Genomic DNA, 27,994 nt, shown 5'->3' with positions numbered 1-27,994 from the left:
TCAGGATGTCTTCAGTTCCGGAACGGAACGTTTTTTGGCCGGAGAAAATACCGCAGCATGCTGAGCTTTTTGCTCCGGTCACAAAATCCTGAACACTTGCCGCAAGGCCGGATCCGAAATTAATGCCCATTGAAAGGCATTGATCCGGATCCGGCCTTAAGCTAAACGTCGTTTCGGCGCATTACCGGATCCGACGTTTAGCTTTTTCTGAATGGTTACCATGGCTCCCAGGACACTAAAGTCCTGTTTGCCATGGTAAAGTGTAGTGGGGAGCAGCATACTTACCGTTCGTGCGGCTCCCCGGGCGCTCCAGAGTGACGTCAGGGCGCCCCACGCGCATGGATGACGTGATCACATGGATCACGTCATCCATGCGCATGGGGCGCTCTGACATCATTCTGGAGCGCCCCGGGAGCTGCACGGACTGTAAGTATACTGCTCCCCCGCTCCTCACTACTACTATGGCAACCAGGACTTTAATAGCGTCCTGGGTGCCATAGTAACACTGAACGCATTTTGAAGACGGATCTGTCTTCAAATGCTTTCAGTTCACTTGCGGTGTTACGGATCCGGCGGGCACCTCCGGCAAATGGAGTACACGACGGATCCGGACAACGCAAGTGTGAAAGAGGCCTTAGAAACACTGTTATAGCCTTGCTAAGAAGACTGTTTACACCTTGTTCCCATTTTCTAGAACAAAAATATATTTCCCTAATGAAGTATGTTAAAAAATGTTTAAAGGGTTTGCTCATCTAAGATATGCCACAAATGTCAGATGGATGCGGGTCCCACCTCTGGGACCTGCACCTATTTCTAGAACAGCAATCGCGTCCAGCCTCTATTCACTTCTATGGGAGCTCTGAAAATGGCCAGGTGCTGGCGCTCTCCATTCACTGCTATGGGGCTTCACTTTGGGGGCCCTGCACCTATCTGACATTGGTGGCATATCCTAGGTCTAAGATGACACATCCCTGTCCCTACATGATATTAAAAATAAACCAGTGGCACTTTAAATCTTCCGCCTTTTTAACCTTTAATATCTAACATTCCACACCCTTACATTACATGCCTAACAGTTTAGAATGGGGGTTTTCTGTGTTTGCAGGAGGCTGCAGACCTCTTCATCTGCTTCCTGGTGATGACACAAATTTCCTGCGCAGTTGCCGTATATCACTATAAAACCTACACCTAAAACCTTTCCAGAAACGTGGAACAGTTGGACACACCCCTTTTTTTGTTCTTGCTTCTTCCTGTTTTCAATTGAAATCATCAGCCCATTTTTTCTACAATTTTGAGTAATTGCATAAGTAGATTTGTTATACATTATATACCCGGCCATTTCCAAAGTGCTGTAGAGAATGTATTCATTTACATGTTCCGCAGCCTAACGCAGGCCACATACTGTGTATGAGATGGCTGTTTTGCCTGCTGGGACGGCTGCCATCTCCCTTGACTTTCTCATAGATCACTGGTCTGCAGTGATCTGCAAGTTTAGAGTCTAATAGCCTATGTGGAACTCATGCATACATGTGGGAAAATAGTTAATCTCCCATTAGGTTTTTGGACTGTAATGCCTCTTTCACACGGGCGAGATTTCCGCGCGGATGCGATGCGTGATTTGAACGCAGTGCACCCGCACTGAATCCGGACCCATTCATTTCTATGGGGCTGTGCACATGAGCGGTGATTTTCACGCATTACTTGTGCGTTGCGTGAAAATCGCAGCATGCTCTATATTCTGCGTTTTTCGCGCAACCCAGGGCCCATAGAAGTGAATGGGGCTGTGTGAAAATCGCAAGCAAGTGCGGATGTGGTGCGATTTTCACGCATGGTTGCTAAGGAGACGATCGGGATGGGGACCCGATCTTTATTATTTTCCCTTATAACATGGTTATAAGGGAAAATAATAGCATTCTTAATACAGAATGCTTAGTACAATAGGGCTGGAGGGGTTAAAAAAAATAAACTAATTTAACTCACCTTAATCCACTTGGTAGCGTAGAGGATCTCCTCTTCTTTCTTCGGGACCTGGGTAAAGGAACTTTGATGACGTCACTGCGCTCATCACATGGTCCATCACCAAGTGGATGGGGTGAGTTAAATTTGTTTATTATTTTAACCCCTCAATGGACATTTTACTAAGCATTCTGTATTCAGAATGCTATTATTTTCCCTTACAACCATGTTATAAGGGAAAATAATAAAATCTACAGAACACCGAACCCAAACTCGAACTTGTGTGAAGAAGTTCGGATCTGGGTACCAAACATGCAGATTTTCCTCACGCGCGTGCAAAACGCATTAAAACGCTTTGCACTCGCGCTGAAAAATTGCGCATTTTCCGGCGACGCACCTACATCCTATCCGGCCCTCACACGCGACGCCTCTGTGAAAGAGGCCCTAGGCTACTCTTATACTTGCGGCAGAGTGATCCGGCAGGCAACTGATGGCATTTGTAAGACTGATCAGGATCCTGATCAGCCTGAAAAGTGCCTAATCAGTCAGAAAATTATTATTTTTTTCACCTTTTTTTGGACGGATCCGGCATTCCGGTATTTTGATCCGACACTAATACATTCCTATGGAAAAAAATGCCGGATTCGGCATTCAGGCAAGTCTTCCGTTTTTTTGGCCGGTGATAAAACCGTAGCATGCTGCGGTTTTATCTTTTGCCTGATCAGTCAAAAAGACTGAACTGAAGACATCCTGATACATCCTGAACGGATTGCTCTCCATTCAGAATGCATGGGGATAAAACTGATCAGTTCTTTTCTGGTATAGAGCCCCTAGGACAGAACTCTATGCCGGAAAAGAAAAACGTTAGTGTGAAAGTACCCTAAGAAGAAAATGCGGTTCCTATATAGGATACGTATGTGGACAATTTAAAAAAATATGCACATGATGGTATATCCGAGTTGTGAGGGATTTTGCCAGCGTCTATGAAAGTGCCGGAATAGTTTACTATAAGCACTTGATATTAGGGTCTAATATTGTTGTCTCCGTTCCAACATCAGGCTGAAAGATGGAACCATATTTCCAAGCTCTATTTGCATTCATGCAATCCTAGAATTCAGACGTTTAACTCTTTCGCCATCAATCTTTGCATGGTTTCTGACACTAATGACATCTTGGATCTATTGAATTGTAATATTTCCAGACACAAGCTTTGGCGTCCTGTGATTGCACAGTCATTCTGAGACCGTGAGACTGTAGCGCAATCATTTGGATCAAGTCGGTAAATTTCTGGCCATTTGTTTCCCACTACGTTACTCATTATCTGAAAGCAGAGCCAATATCTTTGACTTGCAGAATGCAGCATTGCCTCGATTTGTTTCAATTTTAGTTCCCTTTAGAGACCCAAAAACAATAGAGTCCTACTCATAATGCAGATGCTAATTTTTTATTTACTTGTCTGGAACCAAAGTGCAAATGAGCCCTCTCAGAGCCATAAGGCACTTACACAGTGTCATACATTGCCTGCCCTAGAGAATCACATCACATACAGCCATCCAAAATCCACTTACAGTCCCCAGCGACACATATTAGAATGGCCACCAAGAATGAACTCTCCAGGTATGCTGATGGTAAAACTATTAAAGCCAGCGATACATGACCCACCTTACCATCATCCAAATTGAGCCATCTATGGGAAGATCGGAATGCTCTTTCTCATCAGTAATGCTTACTATTGGAAAATAAATTTTCTAACACATTGAAATATCTCCTTATTATGACCAGATGATCCAAAAATGAAAAAATCCTCGGGCACTTGTCCATAAAATCTGATGTTTTATTTAAAAAAAATGTACGAATAGTGGATAAAAAAACAATGCGTTTCGGATAAAGCATATCATCCTTAGTCATCCTATGAATAAGTCATCCAAAACACGTTGGCTTTTTATCCACTGTTTATCCATATTTTTTTTATGACTTTCCGAGGATTTTTTACTTCTTGATTCCATGGTGGTAAAGCCGACACAGTTTTCTTCCTCCGGAGCACCATTCAAACAGGCTTTATGAAGAATGATTGAGTAATTGAGACACCAGACACTTAAAGGGTTTCTGTCACCTGAAAAATGGCTATTAAGCTGGCTGACATTAGCTGAACATAACTATATTAGTCCCATGTCACTATGTGCAGCCGTTATTGAGAAAAACAAACTTGTATAATATGCAAATGAGCCTCTAGGAGCAGGGGGGGGGGGGGCGTTGCACCTGCTCCCTAAAGTGTCTGAATGTTTCCTTGTGTCCTTGTGCTCTCATAATTAGAATATAATTGAATTTTTCAGAGCGACTATCATTATGAATACACAGAATGTGACAGCACTGGATCCAGGTGGAGGGTTGCAGTACCAAATAAAGAAAAACATTGCGTTGGATTGCCAGATCCTGTAAAAGGAAAAGATTGCAGTAAGTAGACTCTAAATCACTGGTTTATATATGTAATTGATTAGTCATACTAATAGTTAGTGATACAAAGTCACAGTGTGTGATGAGACAATGTAGCCATACGCTGCTTATCTGCTTCATTAACTATATTCATGCTCTGTTAGCTATATTATTCTTGCCACCTGTAGCCTGCAAAATAGTCTCCTAAAATTGTGTTGGAGTAAGCTTAATACTATGTTCTCCCTGTGACTTACAGGCAGGAATGGACTTGTTGAAAGTGACCCTCCAGTGAGGAGCTCAAAAAATATCAGTATCGACATGGAGTGATTACTAGAGTTGGGCGATGTAAAAAATATTCCCACGATAACGATATTAAGAAATTTATAGCAATAATTGTATATATATATATCGTGATGAATGCCAATTTAGAAAAAAAAGACACTCAAAACATGTACTCGTGTTTCCTTGTCGCCCCCATACATTATAATGTCTCCTTTATGCCCCCATGCAGTAATATATCTTAGTTGTCCACCAAGAACGGGGTCACCATTCCCCTCCAATCTGATGCTCCATTCATTCTCCATGAAAGTGCTGGAAAAAGCAGCGATCAGCCATCTTCACCGCTCCCATAGAAAATGGGACATCCTAGCGGAAAACTCTGATAAGTGGGTTGTTCAGAGTGTGCCCATCATAAGTGCACATTGTCACGAAGGGCACCTTGGCATCATAAAGATGCCTTTCCGTCAAATAAAACATTGGGGGTCATTTACTAAAGACTGGGGCTTCCCATATGGGTCTTAGTCCCTACACACTACAGCCATATTACCGCAGCCCCCATAGCGCAGTGACTGTTCTCAGCCCCGGCCTCTCTGTGCAGCAGCCCCCAGAGTGCAGCGACTGTTCTCAGCCCCGGCCTCTCTGTGCAGCAGCCCCCAGAGTGAAGCGATTGTTCTAAGCCCCGGCCTCTCTGTGCAGCAGCCCCCAGAGTGCAGCGACTGTTCTCAGACCTGGCCTCTCTGTGCAGCAGCCTCCAGAGTGCAGCGACTGTTCTCAGACCTGGCCTCTCTGTGCAGCAGACCCCAGAGTGCAGCGATTGTTCTCAGCCCCGGCCTCTCTGTGCAGCAGCCCCCAGAGTGCAGCGACTGTTCTCAGACCTGGCCTCTCTGTGCAGCAGACCCCAGAGTGCAGCGATTGTTCTCAGCCCCGGCCTCTCTGTGCAGCAGCCCCCAGAGTGCAGCGACTGTTCTCAGACCTGGCCTCTCTGTGCAGCAGACCCCAGAGTGCAGCGACTGTTCTCAGACCTGGCCTCTCTGTGCAGCAGACCCCAGAGTGCAGCGATTGTTCTCAGCCCCGGCCTCTCTGTGCAGCAGCCTCCAGAGTGCAGCGACTGTTCTCAGACCTGGCCTCTCTGTGCAGCAGACCCCAGAGTGCAGCGATTGTTCTCAGCCCCGGCCTCTCTGTGCAGCAGCCCCCAGAGTGCAGCGACTGTTCTCAGCCCTGGCCTCTCTGTGCAGCATGCCCCAGAGTGCAGCGACTGTTCTCAGCCGCGGCCTCTCTGTGCAGCAGCCCCCACAGTGCAGCGACTGTTCTCAGGCCCGGCCTCTCTGTGCAGCCCCCACCCAGAGTGCAGCAACTGTTCTCAGCCTCGGCCTCTCTGTGCAGCAGCCCCCAGAGTGCAGCGACTGTTCTCATGCCCTGGCCTCTCTGTGCAGCAGACCCCAGAGTGCAGCGACTGTTCTCATGCCCTGGCCTCTCTGTGCAGCAGCCCCCAGTGCAGCGACTGTTCTTAGCCCCGACCTCTCTGTGCAGTAGCCCCCAGAGTGCAGCGACTGTTCTCAGCCCCGGCCTCTCTGTGCAGCAGCCCCCAGAGTGCAGTGACTGTTCTCAGCCCCGGCCTCTCTGTGCATCAGCCCCCAGAGTGTAGCGACTGTTCTCAGCCCGGGCCTCTCTGTGCCGCAGCCCCCAGAGTGCAGCGACTGTTCTCAGCCTGGGCCTCTCTGTGCCGCAGCCCCCAGAGTGCAGCGACTGTTCTCAGCCCTGGCCCCTCTGTGCAGCAGACCCCAGAGTGCAGCGACTGTTCTCAGCCCCGGCCTCTCTGTGCATCAGCCCCCAGAGTGTAGCGACTGTTCTCAGCCCGGGCCTCTCTGTGCAGCAGCGCCCAGAGTGCAGAGACTGTTCTCCAGCGCAAGTCTACTGGCTCTGGGGGTTTGCAGCCACTAGATGCCATTTCTTTGTGACCTAAAGGACTTATACCCCTGTGACTAGGGTTGTCACAATACCAAAATTTTGATTCAATTTCGGTCCCATAAAAAAGTAATGCAATACTGAATATCACGCAAAAGAAAAATTAAACGCCAAAAAAAGTGTGCATTCCGCAATTTATGGAACGTGCGGCCCATAATAGAACAGTCCTATCCTATTTTTTAGGGGAGAAGGAGACTAAAAAATATGGAGAATCGTGTGTTTTTTGCATTTTTGTTCTGTTACGACGTTCACCACATAAGAGATATTTTTCAATATTTTAATATTGACAGTTATCCTTTAATGAGTTTCATATCAATGGCAAAATGTATCACATGCATCCATTGTAATGGAGGGCTAAATGAGCCATGAGGGTCACCGGAACAGTATCGTACTGCATTCACAACGGAAGCTACATACTTCAGTGTGGACACGACCTTCACATTGGAAAACAACTGTGAAAGTGGAATTAGGCTTTAAGTGCAGCAATGTAGGCGGTATATCACTGCGGTAATAGCCATACGGCCAGCTGTGATGCCACAATATAGTAAATAGAGATTTACCAAGGTTAGGCAAGAATTGAACATCTGTATCAATGTCACCAGGCTTAACGCCATTTATCTTTGCTGGCTTGTGGATATGAAAAAGTAATTTAAATATGAACTGCATGCCTCTTAATAAGTTTGTTGCATCTTCTGCTGTCCATGCGCCAGAACTGAAAATTAATTTTGCCAGAAGCTGCACCAGTTTTCTAGCGCTCCTGTTGTTAAATAAGTGGGACCTCGGAGCTTCCACTCGTGACCTACCTCATCCCGCTCACAACCTGCAAATTTTTCTGGAAACTTGGCGAGGGTGTCAGATAAAGCGGAAAAGGTTGCAAATTTTGCATCAGAATATGAGACTTTTCTAAGTGAGAAAACTGGAGTAGAGCTGTAGTAAATGACCTCCATAGGATATTAGAAAGTTACAAACGTTCTATTACACAGTGGCTACGATTTTTGCCTAGGACACATGTATTATTACAGCACTCTCTATATGGTTATTGGTGGCCATACCCATTTCCAGATTTAAATCCAGTTAAAAGATTGGGATGTGTATTGAAAAGTTCAGTCCACAAAGAAGACCCAAGACCCAGAAGCAGCCTGAGGATTATGGAGGACATTACAGAGAAGTACTGACCTGTGTGGTTGTGAACAAAGCACTTAGGAAGTTTATATCTCAGCCAATTTAGCTGCAGTAGTCTCTTTGTCTGTGAATGTCTCATTTAACTCTTGCTTACTCATCCCCCTTCCCCTCTCCATAGTATTGACATGTGTAATATGATATCTCAGTGGATGGGTTTGACATTTTTCAAAGCAATTAGAGGGGGGTCGGTAAACACTGATAACATGACAACTAGACTTTTCTCACTGATAACTGTAAAGTTTCTCGTGGTCGCTTGTGCTATTGATTTATGCAAAGCTGTGTGAAAAGTTAGTGACCATTTAAACTAGCTGTCCCGCCAATTCTTCATATAGTAGAATGCAGGACCTTGGAATTGTTGGTGGTCCCAGTGATAAAATCTTACCAATCAGACACTTGCTTATAAGGGTTAAGTCTAAATCTTGGGTAACCCTTTACCCAAGCATTACAAAAAAAAGCTGTATTGTAAAACGATACATGTAAATTGTCATCACCACTGACACTTACTCTGTCCTCTGTGTGCACAGGGTGTACTGACAATGGAGAGAACAGAACATCCAGACATCTGTTTATGTATTCGGTTGCAGCTAAGCCTTTTTAATCCAGGTTTTTTGGGCAGATACTGAATATACTGGGGAGTATTAAACTTCTGACCCTAATCAACTTGGTTTAATTTCATGTATTGTTATTTACTGTATTATGAAAATTCAGTTTATAAGCACAAATCCAAAGCTCCTCAAGTATGAATCCATCCCCACCTTCAGAACTGAGAGATATCATGTATTATTCTGCTAGCAAATCAAATGTTATCAATAATGTATTAACTCTATCTAGGACAGATGGCTGCAGTGACTTGTTACTAGTTAGATGTGACTTTCAGTCAGCATAACAATAGAAAATTCAATGTGAGTGGCTATTTTGAATGGTATGGTCCATTCTGACCTTTGTGAATTCATATTACTGTCATAGTTTTAACAGCTGTGCGATTATATCCCTAGAAAGAATGTATATAATCGTTGGCATCGATAAACCAATATGGATTTGAAATAGTAGTTTCCACAACTAGTCTAGAAGTTTGTTGATAGGCTATACATGTTTCATAGCTCTTTTCACTCTTGGACATGTATATGTCAACTGCATTATTGGGACTAGTAACCACAGCCTGTAAATGAAAATATGGCGACTGGGATTAAAATGGGTAAGTGACTAAAGCTGATTGTGTATTTAAGCTTTTAGCTGTTGGCTGAATGAGCGTGTTTGGCCAACAGCCATCTGTCCCAACTTTGGCTCAGCTGAATGTACATAAATTCAGAGTCGGGTGTCTGGCAGTTTTCTTCCCAAGAACAAAATGGTATGTTGACATTCAACTGTCCAATCCTGTCCTCTCCCCCAACATCTGCCATTGGCATAAAGTCAGTTGGCCCCCACAGTTGCCCAGAATTGTACACGATACTCCATGTGCGGTCTACTGATTTGTACAGTGGTAGAACTATGTCTCCTCTCGTACATCTACTGTATGTCCCTTTTGAGGCACAACACAATCTTAGCCTTGGCAGCAGCTGCCTGACATTGGTTGCTACAATTGTGTTTACTGTCAGTTAAACCTCTGAAGTCCTTTTCCATATGAGTTTTATCGAGTGTTTTACCATTTAGTATGTAGTGGTGACATTTAAAAGAAAAGGATTGGGCTTTAAAATTGGACATGCCTGATTCTTCTTTCACCCGACATCATCCATTGGGGGAAGTCAGGAGGCCCTCATACTTAGGGAGATGCACCAAAATCAGCAGGTTTACCACTTTTCTCGCATGTTTATTAAGGGGCAGTATAAAGGGTTATCCAAGAATTATAAAAATTATATAGTTAGTAGGGGACAGTGTAAAATGTAAAGCATTAAATTTACTATTAAAATGTCCTGCTTGGGCCTCCAGTGGTCACATGCCATTCATCCATCACGTGATGTATTAGCCAGTCACAGGCTTCAGTGGCTACATGACTGCTGGGGCCAGCGATTTGTCTTTACTGGTCATAGGAGCAATAAACATGACGTCATCAGTGCAGTCCCAACATGGGTTAGAGTGGTGGGCACTAGAGCAGCATCATGAGACCTGTAGGACATTTTAAAAGTGACTTAATGGTAATTCTAAACCATGCCTTATAGCTCACTTGTACATGGATCATTCATACAGTCCCTGGCCATTTTGATATAATAATGGTAATCTTTTCAATTGATGATCACAATCGATATATGTTGAGTGAATAGCCAACGGATCGAATGAAGTCTTATACCATTCTGTTAAGTAGTCTATACACAATGAGGTCCAGCATTGGGATCCGTATGTGGATCACCACTAATTGCCAGGCCGCACCTGTACATTCTGGCCCCCAACTGTACATGCTAAATTATGGGGTGACCCAGGAATTAGTGGTGATTCATATGCAGATCCCACTGCCAGCCCTCATAATGTATAGGCAGCCAAAACCCATTCAATAATTAGACCTATTAAATTTTATAAACCATATGTATCACATATGGGGAAATGTAGGACACAGTTCTAAAAAAAAAAAAGAACCTCTATCTTCAATTACCAATGCCTACTCACAGATCCATACGTATTGACCACAGACATCAGCAATGTGCAGGGTGGTTTGTAGCGGTGTTTTGCAGAATGAAACAACTTACCACATATTTTTTTTAATACATACACAGATATGAGTAATTTTACATTCTTTTAAAAAAAATAAGCAACTTTGCAAATAGTAATACAAAAGTATCCTACCGTTTTGTGCATAAAACGCCTTTGCAGCACTGTGTGTCTCCATGGTTACAGACAACAAACAAATACTGTGTAGTCTGATCCAGCAGTCATGTGACTGCCTTTCTTCCTACAAATCATACTTCACCCTGAAATGGGCCTAGCTGGTTTCCATGGGCAATAAAGCCAGTTTTTCTCATAGCCCCAGTGTGTATTGGTTAATTTGTCTGTGTATCATAGCATCACACTAATCATTGACCTGGCCCTCTCCTGGATCACATCATACCTCACAGAGCGGACATTTAGCGTCTCCCACTCTCACACCACTTCCTCGTCTCATTCCCTATCTGTTGGTGTCCCGCAAGGCTCTGTCCTAGGACCCCTTCTCTTCTCTATCTACACTTTCGGCCTGGGACAGCTCATAGAGTCCCATGGCTATTAGTATCACTTTTATGCTGATGACACACAAATCTACCTTTTTGGTCCAGACATCACCACCTTACTATCCAGAATCCCACAATGCCTATCTTCCATATCCTCCTTCTTCTCCTCTCACTTTCTAAAACTTAACATGGATAAAACAGAGTTCATCATCTTTCCACCATCTTGCTCAACCCTCCCAACAGACCTATCTATCACGATCAATGGCTGCATACTCTCCCCGGTCAACCAAGTCCGGTGCCTTGGAGTGACTTTGGATTCTGTCCTCTCCTTCCGACCGCACATCCAAGCCCTTCCCACCACCTACCGTCTCCAACTCAAAAACATCTCCCGCATCCGCGCTTTTATCAACTTTGAGTCTGTGAAAATGCTTGTACATGCCCTCATCATTTCCCGCCTAGACTACTACAACATCCTCCTCTGTGGCTTTCCATCTAAGACTCTCGCACACCTCCAATCTATCCTCAACTCTGCTGCCCGACTAATCCACCTCTCACCGTGTTACTCCTTTGCCTGTCCCCTCTGCCAATCCCTTCACTGGCTCCCCAAGGCCCATTGAATTCATTTAAAAATACTAACAAATACATACAAGGCTGTCCACAACCTGTCCCCTCCCTACCTCTCTGAGCTACTTTCCTGATACATCCCCACACGCAATCTCTGATCCTCACAAGACCTTCTCCTCTCCTCTTATCACCTCTTCCCACAATCACCTCCAAGATTTCTCCCGTGCATCCCCCACAGTCTGGAACTCGCTACCCCAACATATCAGACTCTCACCTACAGTGGAATCCTTCAAAAGAAACCTAAAACCCCACCTCTTCAGACAAGCCTACAACCAGTGACCCTGCTGCCTCTATACCACCATGACCAACTTCACCCTCACCTACTGTGTCCTTCTCCCATACCATGTAGATTGTAAGCCCACAAGGGCAGGGCCCTCTCTCCTTCTGTACCAGTTTGTAACTCGTCTTGTTCATGCTTAGTGCAATTGTCTGTATTATATATGTGCACCCCTTTCATATGTACAGCGCTATGGAATGAATGGCGCTTTAATAAAAAAATAATAATAATAATATTTATCAGTAATGAGCAGTTAACTATTGTCTTTCATAGAGGCAGTAAACAGTAATTACATTTTACTCATAAATACTTGAATGGATATATTTTAATTCTTCAGGATGTGTATATCTTCTTAAGAATGAACCTTTAGATTTCCTTGTACTTAACGGTTTGCAGTTGTCACGGCAACGCCTCGCAGTTTCCCTTTAGCCACTCGCAGGCTGTCTAAAGTAGAACACATATCTTATATTAGCAAGACAGATCGCCAGAAGGCTTTCCATATTGTAACTCTCACAAGCAGGCTATACTTAATAAAACAATCATTTCAGCTCACTCCTCCGCTCCAGAAATTCAATCCAGTTAGATAAATGAACTGCATTTTCTGCAATTACTTAGGTCGGTGACCTTTGTTACATGGAGTCCTAACAACAGAGAGACCTGAAAGCTGCCTGTAGCCACCCCAAATACCTTTTTATATGGATGACATGTCAACATAGCTACTGTGGGTTACAAAGAAATACATCTTTTAACAACGTGCCATTGTTTTCAGGTACTAAACAGCTATATCTTTTTATGTTTTGTCTCTTAGGAAATACTGTATATGCTGGTAATTATGCAAAATTACATTGATTTTGGCCAAAAATAATGAATAAAATATAATTATTTCTGTATAAGATATTGGTTATTTCCAGTTGTAATAGTATATAAGTCATTTAATCACTGCTTTAGAATACTTGCAAAATGATACCAAGTAGAGGTAAAAGGGGATGTCCAGTTTTCCCATATTGATGACCTATCCTGTGGACAACCCCTTTAACTGGAACTACAATTAAAAAGGAAGAATTCAATAGTTGTAAAAACGTAAAAGTAATAAAACATACCTAAAATTTCCTTGGCAGGTTCAGGATATGCAGTAAAGCTGATAATATCTTAGTAATTCTTCTGACCATAGGACCAAGGGTCTCATGAAAAAAGCTTATTTAATGTCATTTTTGGGACATATGGGCATTATATGCTTCGGACTGTCTATTTGCAAAAAAAAATAATAATAATCTTCTCTCTCTGGTGTACCTGGCTCATCCATGTATTACATGGTTGGCCTGTCATGTTTGCATATAATACTTCATTTCCCATGCATTTGCTGCACAGGGAATGTACTACCTTGTGCAGCTTACCCTGCACATATCAGTAGTTCACCTGCTACTTCATTTTGAAAAATGGCTCATCTTAATGAGACACATCCGTTGTGTACTTGTATGTAATTTCCTTAGCTTTCCTATTAACTAGCAAGACCTTAAAACACTTGAGCCACTATGCTTTAAACTTCACCACATACTGCATACACACAAATGTCCCCATATTAAAGGGGTTGTTTCAAGAAAAATCTACATTTTTCAAACCAGCACCTGAACCTGAATACTTTTGTAATTGCATGTAATTAAAAATTAATTATAACCACTGAACTATTCAATGTATCTGTGTAGCGCCACCTGCTATTTGTTCTTTTCCTTATTTTTCCGTCCACCTCACTGAGGTGGTCGCACACAATCAGTTTAAATCTTCAACTGCCACCAGCCCTATCTTCTGTTAGAAGCAGTGACAGTTACAAGGAAAGAACTACAGCAGAAAGGACTCGCCCCTGGGAAAGGACATACCCCCTGAGTTGCCAGCCTGAAATAAATCTAGCAGAACAATCGGAGCAGTGTATGGGGAGATCTTAGGATTCATGTGAAGAACAGGGCTGGTTTAAGCTATGTTAGAAAGGCTGCCGACTGTGCCATAAACATGATATATGCTTGGCCGAGCATGTTTTTAATGGGTATAGGAAAACAAAATGTTGCCAGACCTCTTTGGCCTCACCTTATCTCCTGTGGGGACAATGGATCTGGTATGTTTTAAGTTCTTAACTTCTTCCCGTCTCAATATAATCATTTTATTTTTAATACTGTAGTAGTGACAGAGCAATAATATAGCATTTAGGGGTCTTTACCCTAATTTCCAAAAATATTATCAATCAGACAGAAAGCATACCGTGTGTACTAATGGGACTATAGTCTTGCAGATCTCCTGGAGCTTTAGTAGAGGTTCCAGATCTTTTATGGTTGGCTAAATGTAGCTGATTAGTCATCTTAGAGCCATATAAAATTCCTGACCTGACCGGTATTGTACTCTGACAGGTGAATCCTTCTGGCAGATCTAAGAATTGTTGTTTCCAGTCTTCTCCACTAAAAAGAGTCAAACCAATTCCTTATGGAGCAGATTCTGGTTTGAATTATATCCTTAGTCATGTTGAAAGGCTTCGACTTGGGCTACTTTCACACTCGCATTTGGTGCGGATCCGTCATGGATCTGCACAGACGGATCCACACCTATAATACAACCGCATGCATCCATTCAGAACGGATCCGTTTGTATTATCTTTAATTTTTTTAATTTTTTAATTTATTTTTATTTAATCCAATAAAATGCAAAAAAGAGCAATAATAATACATTTAACAATTACATAATAAAAACATCAAGCATCAGCCAGAAAGAGGTAAGAGTACTTAAAACAATTGCACAAATAGGAGTAGTAGGGTATTCGTTCCCCTGCCACTTAAATACCCTCTACATGGAGATACTTGACCTATCCAGTACATTACAGTAAATAACATATTGCTTATATTACCTTCAAACCTTTATTCCTTCTTTCCCCCCACCCCTCCCTTCATCAACCCATATCCCCCCACCCTATATCCACCGGGGGGGGCAAAGAGAAAAAAAATAATAATATTATATATATCTATATCTGTTTATTTATATATTTTAGCCACTGAGTCCAAATTTTCTCATGTCTATAACCTATGTTACTCCTAATGTATCCTACTCTTTCTATTATACCAATTGGAGTTCTTCAAATTTTCCCATTCTTTTATTGTTGGTAACTCGGGGCGCATCCATCTTCTTGCTATCAATAGACGAGCTATAAAACATGATTTATATAACATAATTTCATTCTCCTTTGGAGAGTTTCACTCAAAATACATATAGAAGCCGTCCACTAGATTTTAAAATGAAAAATATCCCCGATTAATTCAATTAGACTGCACCAGAATGGTTGAATCTTTGGGCACCTCCACCACATATGGATAATGTCTGCTTTATCATTCATACATCGAGGACATAGTCCGGGCATTTTAGCTGAAACTTTCTTGAGCCATTTTGGTGTAATATCATAAACTGAGTTACCCTATGAGAGGGGTTCCTCAGATGTGGTTTAAAACACCAGAGTTTTCCCCACTGATCGTCTGTTATTATCCCTATATCATTCTCCCATTTTAATTTACTATTACAAATAAATCCCTCATTTCTAATTTCTCGTATCTTTTTATACAAACTTGACACTAATTTGTGCTTACCTTTCCAGCTTACTATATAATTCATCACCTCATGTGATTTTATCACTATATCTTCCTTTTTTATAACCGTTTTATCAATATCCACCAACTGAATATATCTAAAATAATTTTGTCTATCTTCCCTTACATTCATTAACCTCCTCAGGACCGCCGTACGCAGGATTGCGTCTTTGCGGCGGTCCTGTTGTTCTGGGTGGACGCGCCGGTGCGTCCTCTCGCGAGACGCGAGATTTCCTGTGAACGCGCGCACACAGGCGCGCGCGTTCACAGGATCGGAAGGTAAGCGAGTGGATCTCCAGCCTGCCAGCGGCGATCGTTCGCTGGCAGGCTGGAGATGTGATTTTTTTAACCCCTAACAGGTATATTAGACGCTGTTTTGATAACAGCGTCTAATATACCTGCTACCTGGTCCTCTGGTGGTCCCCTTTGTTTGGATTGACCACCAGAGGACACAGGCAGCTCAGTAATATGTTGCACCAAGCACCACTACACTACACCCCCCCCCCGTCACTTATTAACCCCTTATTAGCCCTTGATCACCCCTGATCACCCCATATAGACTCCCTGATCACCCCCCTGTCATTGATTACCCCCCTGTCATTGATCACCCCCCTGTAAAGCTCCATTCAGATGTCCGCATGATTTTTACGGATCCACTGATAGACTGATCGGATCCGTAAAAATCATACGGACGTCTGAATGGAGCCTTACAGGGGAGTGATCAATGACTGTGGTGATCACCCCATATAGACTCCCTGATCACCCCCTGTCATTGATTACCCCCCTGTCATTGATCACCCCCCTGTAAAGCTCCATTCAGATGTCCGCATGATTTTTACGGATCCACTGATAGACTGATCGGATCCGTAAAAATCATACGGACGTCTGAATGGAGCCTTACAGGGGAGTGATCAATGACTGTGGTGATCACCCCATATAGACTCCCTGATCACCCCCTGTCATTGATTACCCCCCTGTCATTGATCACCCCCCTGTAAAGCTCCATTCAGATGTCCGCATGATTTTTACGGATCCACTGATAGACTGATCGGATCCGTAAAAATCATACGGACGTCTGAATGCAGCCTTACAGGGGAGTGATCAATGACTGTGGTGATCACCCCATATAGACTCCCTGATCACCCCCCTGTCATTGATTACCCCTCTGTCATTGATCACCCCCCTGTAAAGCTCCATTCAGATGTCCGCATGATTTTTACGGATCCACTGATAGACTGATCGGATCCGTAAAAATCATACGGACGTCTGAATGCAGCCTTACAGGGGAGTGATCAATGACGGAGGTGATCACCCCATATAGACTCCCTGATCACCCCCCTGTCATTGATTACCCCTCTGTCATTGATCACCCCCCTGTAAAGCTCCATTCAGATGTCCGCATGATTTTTACGGATCCACTGATAGACTGATCGGATCCGTAAAAATCATACGGACGTCTGAATGCAGCCTTACAGGGGAGTGATCAATGACTGTGGTGATCACCCCATATAGACTCCCTGATCACCCCCCTGTCATTGATTACCCCTCTGTCATTGATCACCCCCCTGTAAAGCTCCATTCAGATGTCCGCATGATTTTTACGGATCCACTGATAGACTGATCGGATCCGTAAAAATCATACGGACGTCTGAATGCAGCCTTACAGGGGAGTGATCAATGACTGTGGTGATCACCCCATATAGACTCCCTGATCACCCCCCTGTCATTGATTACCCCTCTGTCATTGATCACCCCCCTGTAAAGCTCCATTCAGATGTCCGCATGATTTTTACGGATCCACTGATAGACTGATCGGATCCGTAAAAATCATACGGACGTCTGAATGCAGCCTTACAGGGGAGTGATCAATGACTGTGGTGATCACCCCATATAGACTCCCTGATCACCCCCCTGTCATTGATCACCCCCCCTGTCATTGATCCCCCCCCCCTCTGTAAGGCTGCATTCAGTCTTTTTTTTGGCCCAAGTTAGCGGAATTTTTTTTTTTTTCTTACAAAGTCACAAATTCCACTAACTTGTGATAAAAAATAAAATCTCACATGAACTCACCATACCCCTCACGGAATCCAAATGCGTAAAATTTTTTAGACATTTATATTCCAGACTTCTTCTCACGCTTTAGGGCCCCTAGAATGCCAGGGCAGTATAAATACCCCACATGTGACCCCATTTCGGAAAGAAGACACCCCCAGGTATTCCGTGAGGGGCATATTGAGTCCATGAAAGATTGAAATTTTTGTCCCAAGTTAGCGGAACGGGAGACTTTGTGAGAAAAAAATAAAAAATATCAATTTCCGCTAACTTGTGCCAAAAAAAAAAAATTTCTATGAACTCGCCATGCCCCTCATTGAATACCTTGGGGTGTCTTCTTTCCAAAATGGGGTCACATGTGGGGTATTTATACTGCCCTGGCATTCTAGGGGCCCCAAAGCGTGAGAAGAAGTCTGGTATCCAAATGTCTAAAAATGCCCTCCTAAAAGGAATTTGGGCACCTTTGCGCATCTAGGCTGCAAAAAAGTGTCACACATCTGGTATCGCCGTACTCAGGAGAAGTTGGGCAATGTGTTTTGGGGTGTCATTTTACATATACCCATGCTGGGTGAGATAAATATCTTGGTCAAATGCCAACTTTGTATAAAAAAATGGAAAAAGTTGTCTTTTGCCAAGATATTTCTCTCACCCAGCATGGGTATATGTAAAAAGACACCCCAAAACACATTCCCCAACGTCTCCTGAATACGGCGATACCAGATGTGTGACACTTTTTTGCAGCCTAGGTGGGCAAAGGGGCCCACATTCCAAAGAGCACCTTTCGGATTTCACTGGTCATTTACCTACTTACCACACATTAGGGCCCCTGGAAAATGCCAGGGCAGTATAACTACCCCACAAGTGACCCCATTTTGGAAAGAAGACACCCCAAGGTATTCCGTGAGGGGCATGGCGAGTTCCTAGAATTTTTTATTTTTTGTCACAAGTTAGTGGAAAATGATGATTTTTTTATTTTTTATTTTTTTTCATACAAAGTCTCATATTCCACTAACTTGTGACAAAAAATAAAAACTTCCATGAACTCACTATGCCCATCAGCGAATACCCTGGGGTCTCTTCTTTCCAAAATGGGGTCACTTGTGGGGTAGTTATACTGCCCTGGCATTCTAGGGGCCCAAATGTGTGGTAAGGAGTTTGAAATCAAATTCTGTAAAAAATGACGAGTGAAATCCGAAAGGTGCTCTTTGGAATATGGGCCCCTTTGCCCACCTAGGCTGCAAAAAAGTGTCACACATCTGGTATCTCCGTACTCAGGAGAAGGTGGGGAATGTGTTTTGGGGTGTCATTTTACATATACCCATGCTGGGTGAGAGAAATATCTTGGCAAAAGACAACTTTTCCCATTTTTTTATACAAAGTTGGCATTTGACCAAGATATTTATCTCACCCAGCATGGGTATATGTAAAAAGACACCCCAAAACACATTCCCCAACATCTCCTGAATACGGCGATACCAGATGTGTGACACTTTTTTGCAGCCTAGGTGGGCAAAGGGGCCCACATTCCAAAGAGCACCTTTCGGATTTCACTGGTCATTTACCTACTTACCACACATTAGGGCCCCTGGAAAATGCCAGGGCAGTATAACTACCCCACAAGTGACCCCATTTTGGAAAGAAGACACCCCAAGGTATTCCGTGAGGGGCATGGCGAGTTCCTAGAATTTTTTATTTTTTGTCACAAGTTAGTGGAAAATGATGATTTTTTTATTTATTTTTTTTTTTTTTTTTCATACAAAGTCTCATATTCCACTAACTTGTGACAAAAAATAAAAACTTCCATGAACTCACTATGCCCATCAGCGAATACCCTGGGGTCTCTTCTTTCCAAAATGGGGTCACTTGTGGGGTAGTTATACTGCCCTGGCATTCTAGGGGCCCAAATGTGTGGTAAGGAGTTTGAAATCAAATTCTCTAAAAAATGACGAGTGAAATCCGAAAGGTGCTCTTTGGAATATGGGCCCCTTTGCCCACCTAGGCTGCAAAAAAGTGTCACACATCTGGTATCTCCGTACTCAGGAGAAGGTGGGGAATGTGTTTTGGGGTGTCATTTTACATATACCCATGCTGGGTGAGAGAAATATCTTGGCAAAAGACAACTTTTCCCATTTTTTTATACAAAGTTGGCATTTGACCAAGATATTTATCTCACCCAGCATGGGTATATGTAAAAAGACACCCCAAAACACATTCCCCAACTTCTACTGAATACGGAGATGCCAGATGTGTGACACTTTTTTGCAGCCTAGGTGGGCAAAGGGGCCCACATTCCAAAGAGCACCTTTCGGATTTCACTCGTCATTTTTTACAGAATTTGATTTCAAACTCCTTACCACACATTTGGGCCCCTAGAATGCCAGGGCAGTATAACTACCCCACAAGTGACCCCATTTTGGAAAGAAGAGACCCCAGGGTATTCGCTGATGGGCATAGTGAGTTCATGGAAGTTTTTATTTTTTGTCACAAGTTAGTGGAATATGAGACTTTGTAAGAAAAAAAAAAAAAAAGAAAAAAATCATCATTTTCCGCTAACTTGTGACAAAAAATTAAAAGTTCTATGAACTCACTATGCCCATCAGCGAATACCTTAGGGTGTGTATTTTCCGAAATGGGGTCATTTGTGGGGTGTTTGTACTGTCTGGCCATTGTAGAACCTCAGGAAACATGACAGGTGCTCAGAAAGTCAGAGCTGCTTCAAAAAGAGGAAATTCACATTTTTGTACCATAGTTTGTAAACGCTATAACTTTTACCCAAACCATTTTTTTTTTACCCAAACATTTTTTTTTAATCAAAGACATGTAGAACAATAAATTTAGAGCAAAATTTATATATGGATGTCGTTTTTTTTGCAAAATTTTACAACTGAAAGTGAAAAATGTCATTTTTTTGCAAAAAAATCGTAAAATTTCGATTAATAACAAAAAAAGTAAAAATGTCAGCAGCAATGAAATACCACCAAATGAAAGCTCTATTAGTGAGAAGAAAAGGAGGTAAAATTCATTTGGGTGGTAAGTTGCATGACCGAGCAATAAACGGTGAAAGTAGTGTAGGTCAGAAGTGTAAAAGGTGGCCTGGTCTTTCAGGGTGTTTAAGCACTGGGGGCTGAGGTGGTTAATAGTGTGTCCCTATCCCTCAGTGTTTCATTTTGAAAATATTGTGAAATATGCCATAAACCCTTATCAGCCCAATATTTGGCCTCTTTCAAAAAAAGTAGCATTACCTAACCTCCTATTATACCATAATGGTGTGACTTTAATCTGCCCCTCTAAATTCAGTGACTTTTTGACTTTGCCCCATACCCTCACCAGTGATTTTACCAGTGGGATTTTATATAGGTGTGTACTTTCCAGTTGTCCTGATTCGAGTAATGTGAATATATCCGGTAAACCTCCCTCACTCTTATATACCAGATGGCTCAGAAAGTCCACCTGTGTCCAATTCATCATTGTTGCAATATTAGCTACCATATAGTACAATATGATATCTAGGACCTCTAGTCCTCCTTGTTCGTAAGATCTTGTAAGCCAATATATCTTTCTTGTAAAATCTGGATTGGGGGTCACTCAAATATTAGGCAAACAACACGATATAAGTTATCCACATAAATTTTATAGGCTTGAATTTTATAGGCTTGAATTTTCAAACTTCTTAAGTATAGCAGGCTTGCTCCGTACTCATGTGGACATCCGATTATGTATTCTTCTTAGTGGTCCCTCACTGTCATTCACCAAACGCGTTTCGGGGTAAAAGGACCCCTTCCTCAGTGGCTTGAGGAAGGGGTCCTTTTACCCCGAAACGCGTTTGGTGAATGACAGTGAGGGACCACTAAGAAGAATACATAATCGGATGTCCACATGAGTACGGAGCAAGCCTGCTATACTTAAGAAGTTTGAAAATCCCGCCTGGAAACACCTGACCGCCCAGCAAACCACGTGGGACGCCACACAGGTTCTGGAAGGTCAAAGCGGTAATACAAACACTACCGCTACATCCGGGGAACTTCACTGCACAGCCAACTCACAGGTCCTGACAGCTCAAAATAGAGCACCTTATCAGCTAACCTGACGTACAAGCGGACCAGCTACAGGAGCGGTAAAGTACCGTACATACATGTGGATTTACTGACACTTGTGATCTGTCAATTATAACTGTCTCTGGACTATAGAACCTGCGGTTTATCAACTATAGTCGTCTCTGAACCATAGAACGTGCAGCTAATCGCTAACTATTTCTGGAAACACACCAGTATTTTTTGCACAGCCCTTCAGAGACTCTTAGTGTTGCCGGAATATAGGTCCACAGCCTATGATCTTTTAGTGCGGTGTTATAGTTTTTTATTATATTATATTATTATATTGTGTTTTATCAATTGATTTTATGAAATGTTTTATGTGTAATACTGTAATGTGGTGATATTCAAGCCTATAAAATTTATGTGCATAACTTATATCGTGTTGTTTGCCTAATATTTGAGTGACCCCCAATCCAGATTTTACAATTACCTCTTTATACCAGCATTTGGGAGTGCTGTGGGGAGTGCACCATTCCAGAAGTGGAACAGTGAGAGAGCCACCATTTCTTTTCAATATATCTTTCTCCTTACCCTTTTGTTTGACCAGATTAATACATTGAATAATTTCTCTATGTCATAAAAAACCGAGTTCCCCAAGTTAATGGGACTGTTTCTAATGACATAGAGCAGCTGGGGCAACAGTATCATTTTAATTAGTCCAATTCTATCTGCTTTGTTTATTGGTAATTTATTCCAGACTTTAATCCTCACCTTCATCCTATCAAGTAGTGGTTTAATATTTAATGCTATAAACTTATTATGGTCCTTGGATATCTCCAGGCCTAAATATTTGAAACTGTCCTGGGGAGTAAGAATCTTTAATTTTGCTTCTGAAATCACATTCTTATCATTCAGAGGGAGCAGGGTCGATTTGTCCCAGTTAATTAGTATACCTGATTGTCTACCAAACTTTTCCACCAGCAGCATGACACGTTGCAGATCCTTATTTGTATCATCCAGGAAGAAGAGCAGATCATCTGCATATAGAGAGATTTTGTCCTCACTCCCCCTCTGTCCAAAGCCCTGCAAATCCACATCCTGCCTAACCTTTATAGCCAGGATTTCTATTGTCAGGGAAAAAACTAAGGTGGAGAGAGGACAACCCTGTCTCACCCCTCGTTCTATACGGAAGCTATCAGATAATATACCATTAACTGATATTCTGGCTTTGGAATCTTTATATATAATCTTCATCCAGTCTATAAATCCTGGGCCAATACCAAATTTTTGCATAGCTTCCCATACAAAGTCCCAGTTCACAGAGTCAAATTCTTTATGCGCATCTAATGATAGAATAGAGCATAGTTCTTTATTATTCTCTGTAAACTGGACCCTAAGCAAGCCCATTGTTGTAGACCTATCCGGAATGAATCCGTTTTGGTCCTTATGAATCAAATGTACTATGACCTTCCTCAGCTTTTTCGCCAGAATCCTAGCCAGAATTTTACAATCATTATTCATGAGTGAAATTGGACGATACGATGTAGAATCCAATCGGTCCTTATCTTTTTTTGGGATTAAAATAATTGTCGCATCTCCCATAGACTCTGGTAGACATCCTGTACCTTTTGAGTATTCAAGTACTTCCATAAGTCTATTTGCCCAGAATTCTTTATCTCTTTTATATAATTAATTTGGAATACCGTCCGGGCCTGATGTTTTACCAAGTGGTGCTTCATTTATTGCTACTAGTATCTCCTTTACGGATATAGGCCGGACTAATGCTGTCTGTTGGTCATCATTGAGTTTTGGGGTTCCTATTTCTCGCACATATTTTATTATTATTATTATTATTATTATTAATAATTATTATTAAAGTGGCATTTATTCCATAGCGCTGTACATATGAGAAGAGGTATACATACATAATACAGACAATTGCACTAATCATAAACAAGACGAGTTACAAACTGGTACAGAAGGAGAGAGGGCCCTGCCCGTGAGGGCTTACAATCTACATGGTATGGGAGAAGGACACAGTAGGTGTGGGTGAAGTTGGTCATGGTGGTATGGAGGCAGCAGGGTCACTGGTTGTAGGCTTGTCTGAAGAGGTGGGTTTTCAGGTTTCTTTTGAAGGATTCCACTGTAGGTGAGATGTTGGGGTAGCGAGTTCCAGAGTATGGGGGATGCACGGGAGAAATCTTGGAGGCGATTGTGGGAAGAGGAGATAAGAGGAGAGGAGAGAAGGAGGTCTTGTGAGGATTGGAGAGTGCGTGTGGGGGTGTATCGGTAAAGTAGCTCAGAGATGTAGGGAGGGGACAGGTTATGGATGGCCTTGTATGTATTTGTTAGTACTTTGAAGTGAATTCTCTGGGCAATGGGGAGCCAGTGAAGGGATTGGCAGAGGGGAGAGGCAGAGGAGTAATAGGGTGAGAGGTGGATTAGTCGGGCAGCAGAGTTGAGGATAGATTGGAGGGGTGCGAGAGTGCTAGATGGAAGGCCACAGAGGAGAGTGTTGCAGTAGTCTAGGCAGGAGATGATGAGGGCATGTACAAGCATTTTCGCAGATTCAAAGTTAAGGAAAGCACGGATGCGGGAGATGTTTTTGAGTTGGAGGCGGCAGGTGGTGGAAAGTGCTTGGATGTGTGGTCTGAAGGAGAGGGCAGAATCCAAGGTCACTCCAAGGCAGCGGACTTGGTTGACCAGGGAGAGTGTGCAGCCATTGATCGTGATAGATAGGTCTGTTGGGGGGGTTGAGCAAGATGGGGGAAAGAGGATGAATTCAGTTTTATCCATGTAAGTTTTAGAAAGCGAAAGGAGAAGAAGGATGATGTAGAAGATAGACATTGTGGGATTCTGGATAGTAAGGTGGTGATGTCTGGACCAGAGAGGTTGATTTGTGTGTCGTCAGCGTAGGAGTGATACTGAAAGCCATGGGACTCTATGAGCTGTCCCAGGCCAAAAGTGTAGATAGAGAAGAGCAGGGGTCCTAGGACAGAGCCTTGCGGGACACCAACAGAGAGGGAATAAGACGAGGAAGTGGTGCGGGAGTGGGAGACACTAAACGTCCGGTCTGTGAAGTATGATGTGATCCAGGAGAGGGCCAGGTCAGTGATGCCAAGAGATTAGAGAGTTTGCAACAGAAGGGAGTGGTCAACAGTGTTGAAGGCAGAGGACAGGTCAAGGAGAAGAAGGACAGAGTATTGTTTCTTGGTTTTGGCTGTCAGTAGGTCATTGGTGACTTTGGTGAGGGCAGTCTCAGTCGAATGGTGGGGTCGGAAGCCAGATTGTAGGTGGTCAAAGAGGGAGCAGGAGGAAAGGTGAGAGGACAGTTCAGAATGGACATGTTGTTCAAGTAGCTTTGAGGCATACGGAAGAAGTGATATGGGGCGATAACTGGACAAAGAAGATGGGTCAAGTGAAGGCTTTTTGAGGATGGGTGTAATGGTAGCGTGTTTAAAAGCAGAGGGGAAGACACCAGAGGTTAGTGATAGGTTGAAGAGATGAGTTAGGGCTGGGATAAACACTGTGGTGAGGTTAGGGATAAGGTGGGATGGGATTGGGTCAAGTGCACAGGTGGTGAGATGTGATCTGGAGAGTAGAGTGGAGAGTTTTTCAGCTGAGAAGAGAGGAGAGGGTGGGGGCGCTGGGGGACAGAGAAGGGAGTTAAAAGTGCTAAAAAGTTGGTTAGGGCTGTGGGCCAGGGAAGATATGAGAGATGAGAAGTAGGCCTGTTTTGCAACAGCGAGTGAGGATTTGAATATGAGGAGGGATTGCTTGTATGCAGTGAAATGATCTTTTGAATGGGATTTCTTCCATCGCCGCTCAGCAGCCCTGGAAGCTTGTCTTGAGTTTTTTGGTCAGGTTGGTGTGCCAGGGTTGTCTGTTAATTTTTCAGGTTTTGTTGTGTGTGAGGGGGGCAACAGTGTCCAGAGCTGTACTTATTGTGGTGTTATATAGGGTGGTAGCAGCATCTGGGTCTTGGAGGGAACAGATGGTAGAGAGTGGGAGAAGAGAGTCAGAAAGCAAGCGAAAGTCTAGATGTTTAAGGTTCCTGCGGGGGTGTGCTAGTGTGTGGACCGAGGGAGCAGCAGAAGAGACCAATGAAGAGAAGGTGAGTAGGTTGTGGTCGGATAGGGGAAAGAGGCGAATTAGAAAGGTTAGATAGGGAGCAGAGGCGGGTAAAGATAAGATCCAAAGTGTGACCATCTCTGTGGGTGGGAACTGAAGACCACTGTGATAGGCCGAAGGAGGAAGAGAGCAATAGGAGTTTAGAGGCGGCTGAGTGGCAGGTGTCAATAGGGATGTTGAAGTCACCCATGATGATAGTGGGGATGTTGGCAGAAAGAAAGTGTAGTAGCCAGGTGTTAAAGTGGTCAAGAAAGATGGTGGCTGGGCCTGGGGGGCGGTAAATGACGGCTACTTGGAGGTTGGATGGAGAGTAGATGCGAACAAAGTGTACTTCAAATTAGGTGAGCGTAATGGAGGGAGGCAGTGGAGTTGGGCTGTATGAGCAGGTGTCTGATAGGAGAAGACCAACTCCTCCACCATGTTTGCAGCCTGGGAGGGGTGTGTGAGTGAATTGAAATCCACTATATGAGAGTGCAGCAGGGGAGGAGGTGTCAGAGGATGTCAGCCATGTTTCTGTGAGACCCAGAAAGGAAAGGTTTTGAGAGATGAAAAGTTCATGAATGTACGACAGTTTGTTACAGACAGAGCGTGCGTTCCATAATGCTCCTGCAAGAGGAACCAAAGGAGCAGGGGTCACGGGAATAGTTATTAGGTTTAAGGGGTTACAGAAATTTGTAGAAGGAGATTTGTATTGGGATGTAGAGGTGATAGTGGGGATTTGCTGAGGGGGGCCTGGATTTGGAGAGATATCACCAGCAGTAAGGAGAAGCAGAGAAAGTGTTAATAGGTGAGAATAGGAGAGGGCAGGAGGTATCTGTGTGTGTTTGGGAAGGAAGTGTTTTATGTTGCCAAGCAGGTTTGTGCAAGCTGTCAGATGAGAAGGTAAGATGGAGGGAGAGATGAATAGTTCCTTGCTGGGTGAATGAACGTGGGGGTATTTCAGGAGGTTGTTGACAAGTGGGAACAGTAAGATGAAAAATTGAAACATTGTTTGCATTAACTATGTCTGTAATTACCTGTGGTCCCCTTCTGGTCCAATTCTGGTATAATTCAGTCTGTGTACTTAAGAGTTGCACTTGAGAGATGTGGCATTTGGAAAGACCAAGGTCTGAAAAGACCTAGGACCAGTGGCATCGCTACAGGGGGGCAAGGGGGGCAATTGCCCCCCCCAGGTCATTCCTTGCCCCCCCGGGTGCCCCCCCTGCTGAATCGCTAACTTTATCATAATAGTAATCGTTCGCTGTGGCTGCTGCTGCGCCGGCACTACTGACCTCAGTGTCAGTGATTAAAGTTAAAGTGTACACACACCACAGATACATACAGACAGTCGTCTACTCTAGAGTCACAGGGGGGGGCGGCGTTCGGACCCAGCGGACGCGGAGGCAGAGCGTGCAGGGCGGGCGCAGGCTGGCTGAGTGTGGCAGCCGCAGAGACTAGTTGACGACTTGACGTCACGGTCGTCAACAAGTAAAGCTGCGCTGCTGCGTGCCTGCCCGGTTCCCGCCCGCGCACACAGACTTTGCAAACTGCTGCGCTCGCGCTGCCAAGTGCCACTAGTGTGTGAGTAGTGAGTGAACTGAGTGCCTTCAATGTTCTCTCTGCTCCTGGACCTGTCCTGCGTGCTGCGTCACTCTGCTAGGCTAGCTAGTGACTTCTTCTTCGACTGTGTTGTGACTTTAGCCAGCGGCTGTCTGAGCCTCAGGCCCTCAGCCTGGCCCTGACCTCACCTGGCTGTCTTCTACAGGTGCCCACTATCTATTGCTAGACGGCCTAGCCCCAGCTTGGACTGTCAGGAGAGGAGGAGGACAGCAGGACTGGAGACAGGAGTGGACTCAGACTCAGTCGACTGTGGCTGCTGTGGCATTGCAACCTCTCAACTCTGCCTGGCCCTATAGAAAAGTAAAAGTAAGAATAAAAACAAAGTTTTAAAAAAAAGTATGTACCCTTACCCCCACTACCTCGACTTATGGCCTGCCCTGAGCCCTCCCTCCTGCTTGGTTTGCGCCCAGCCCCTCCTCAACCTGTCCCTGATACGGTTACCCCTATAACTTAGGGTATCATGGTACATTATACAGGGGTAATATAACTAAGGACCCCTGTATAATGTCCCCACTCCCCCTGATAGCACTGTACCCTTGTATAATGTACCCTGAGGATACCCCTTAGTTATAATATTACCCATAATGTCCCCTGACTGATACCCCTCAGTTATATAACTGAGGGTAATCAGGGTACATTATACAGGGGGTAATATAACCAAGGGGTGTCAGGGTACATTATACAGGAGGTAATATAACTTATATTACCACT

General features: G+C 43.7%; 1 protein-coding gene across 1 annotated transcript in view; it reads left to right on the top strand.

Moving 5' to 3' along the window:
- Positions 1-27,994, top strand: part of ELAPOR2 (endosome-lysosome associated apoptosis and autophagy regulator family member 2) — a 115,570-nt gene that overhangs the window by 20,766 nt on the left and 66,810 nt on the right. The window contains exon 2 of the mRNA XM_040413134.1: positions 4,290-4,410. Within this exon, the coding sequence (XP_040269068.1) occupies positions 4,290-4,410 (121 nt within the window). The remainder of the gene's footprint in view (positions 1-4,289; positions 4,411-27,994) is intronic.

The sequence above is a fragment of the Bufo bufo genome, chromosome 1 (genome assembly GCF_905171765.1).
Source record: "Bufo bufo chromosome 1, aBufBuf1.1, whole genome shotgun sequence".
NCBI classification, from domain to species: domain Eukaryota; kingdom Metazoa; phylum Chordata; class Amphibia; order Anura; family Bufonidae; genus Bufo; species Bufo bufo.
Note: the sequence above shows the minus strand (reverse complement) of the source record. Positions and strands in the feature narration are given on the sequence as shown.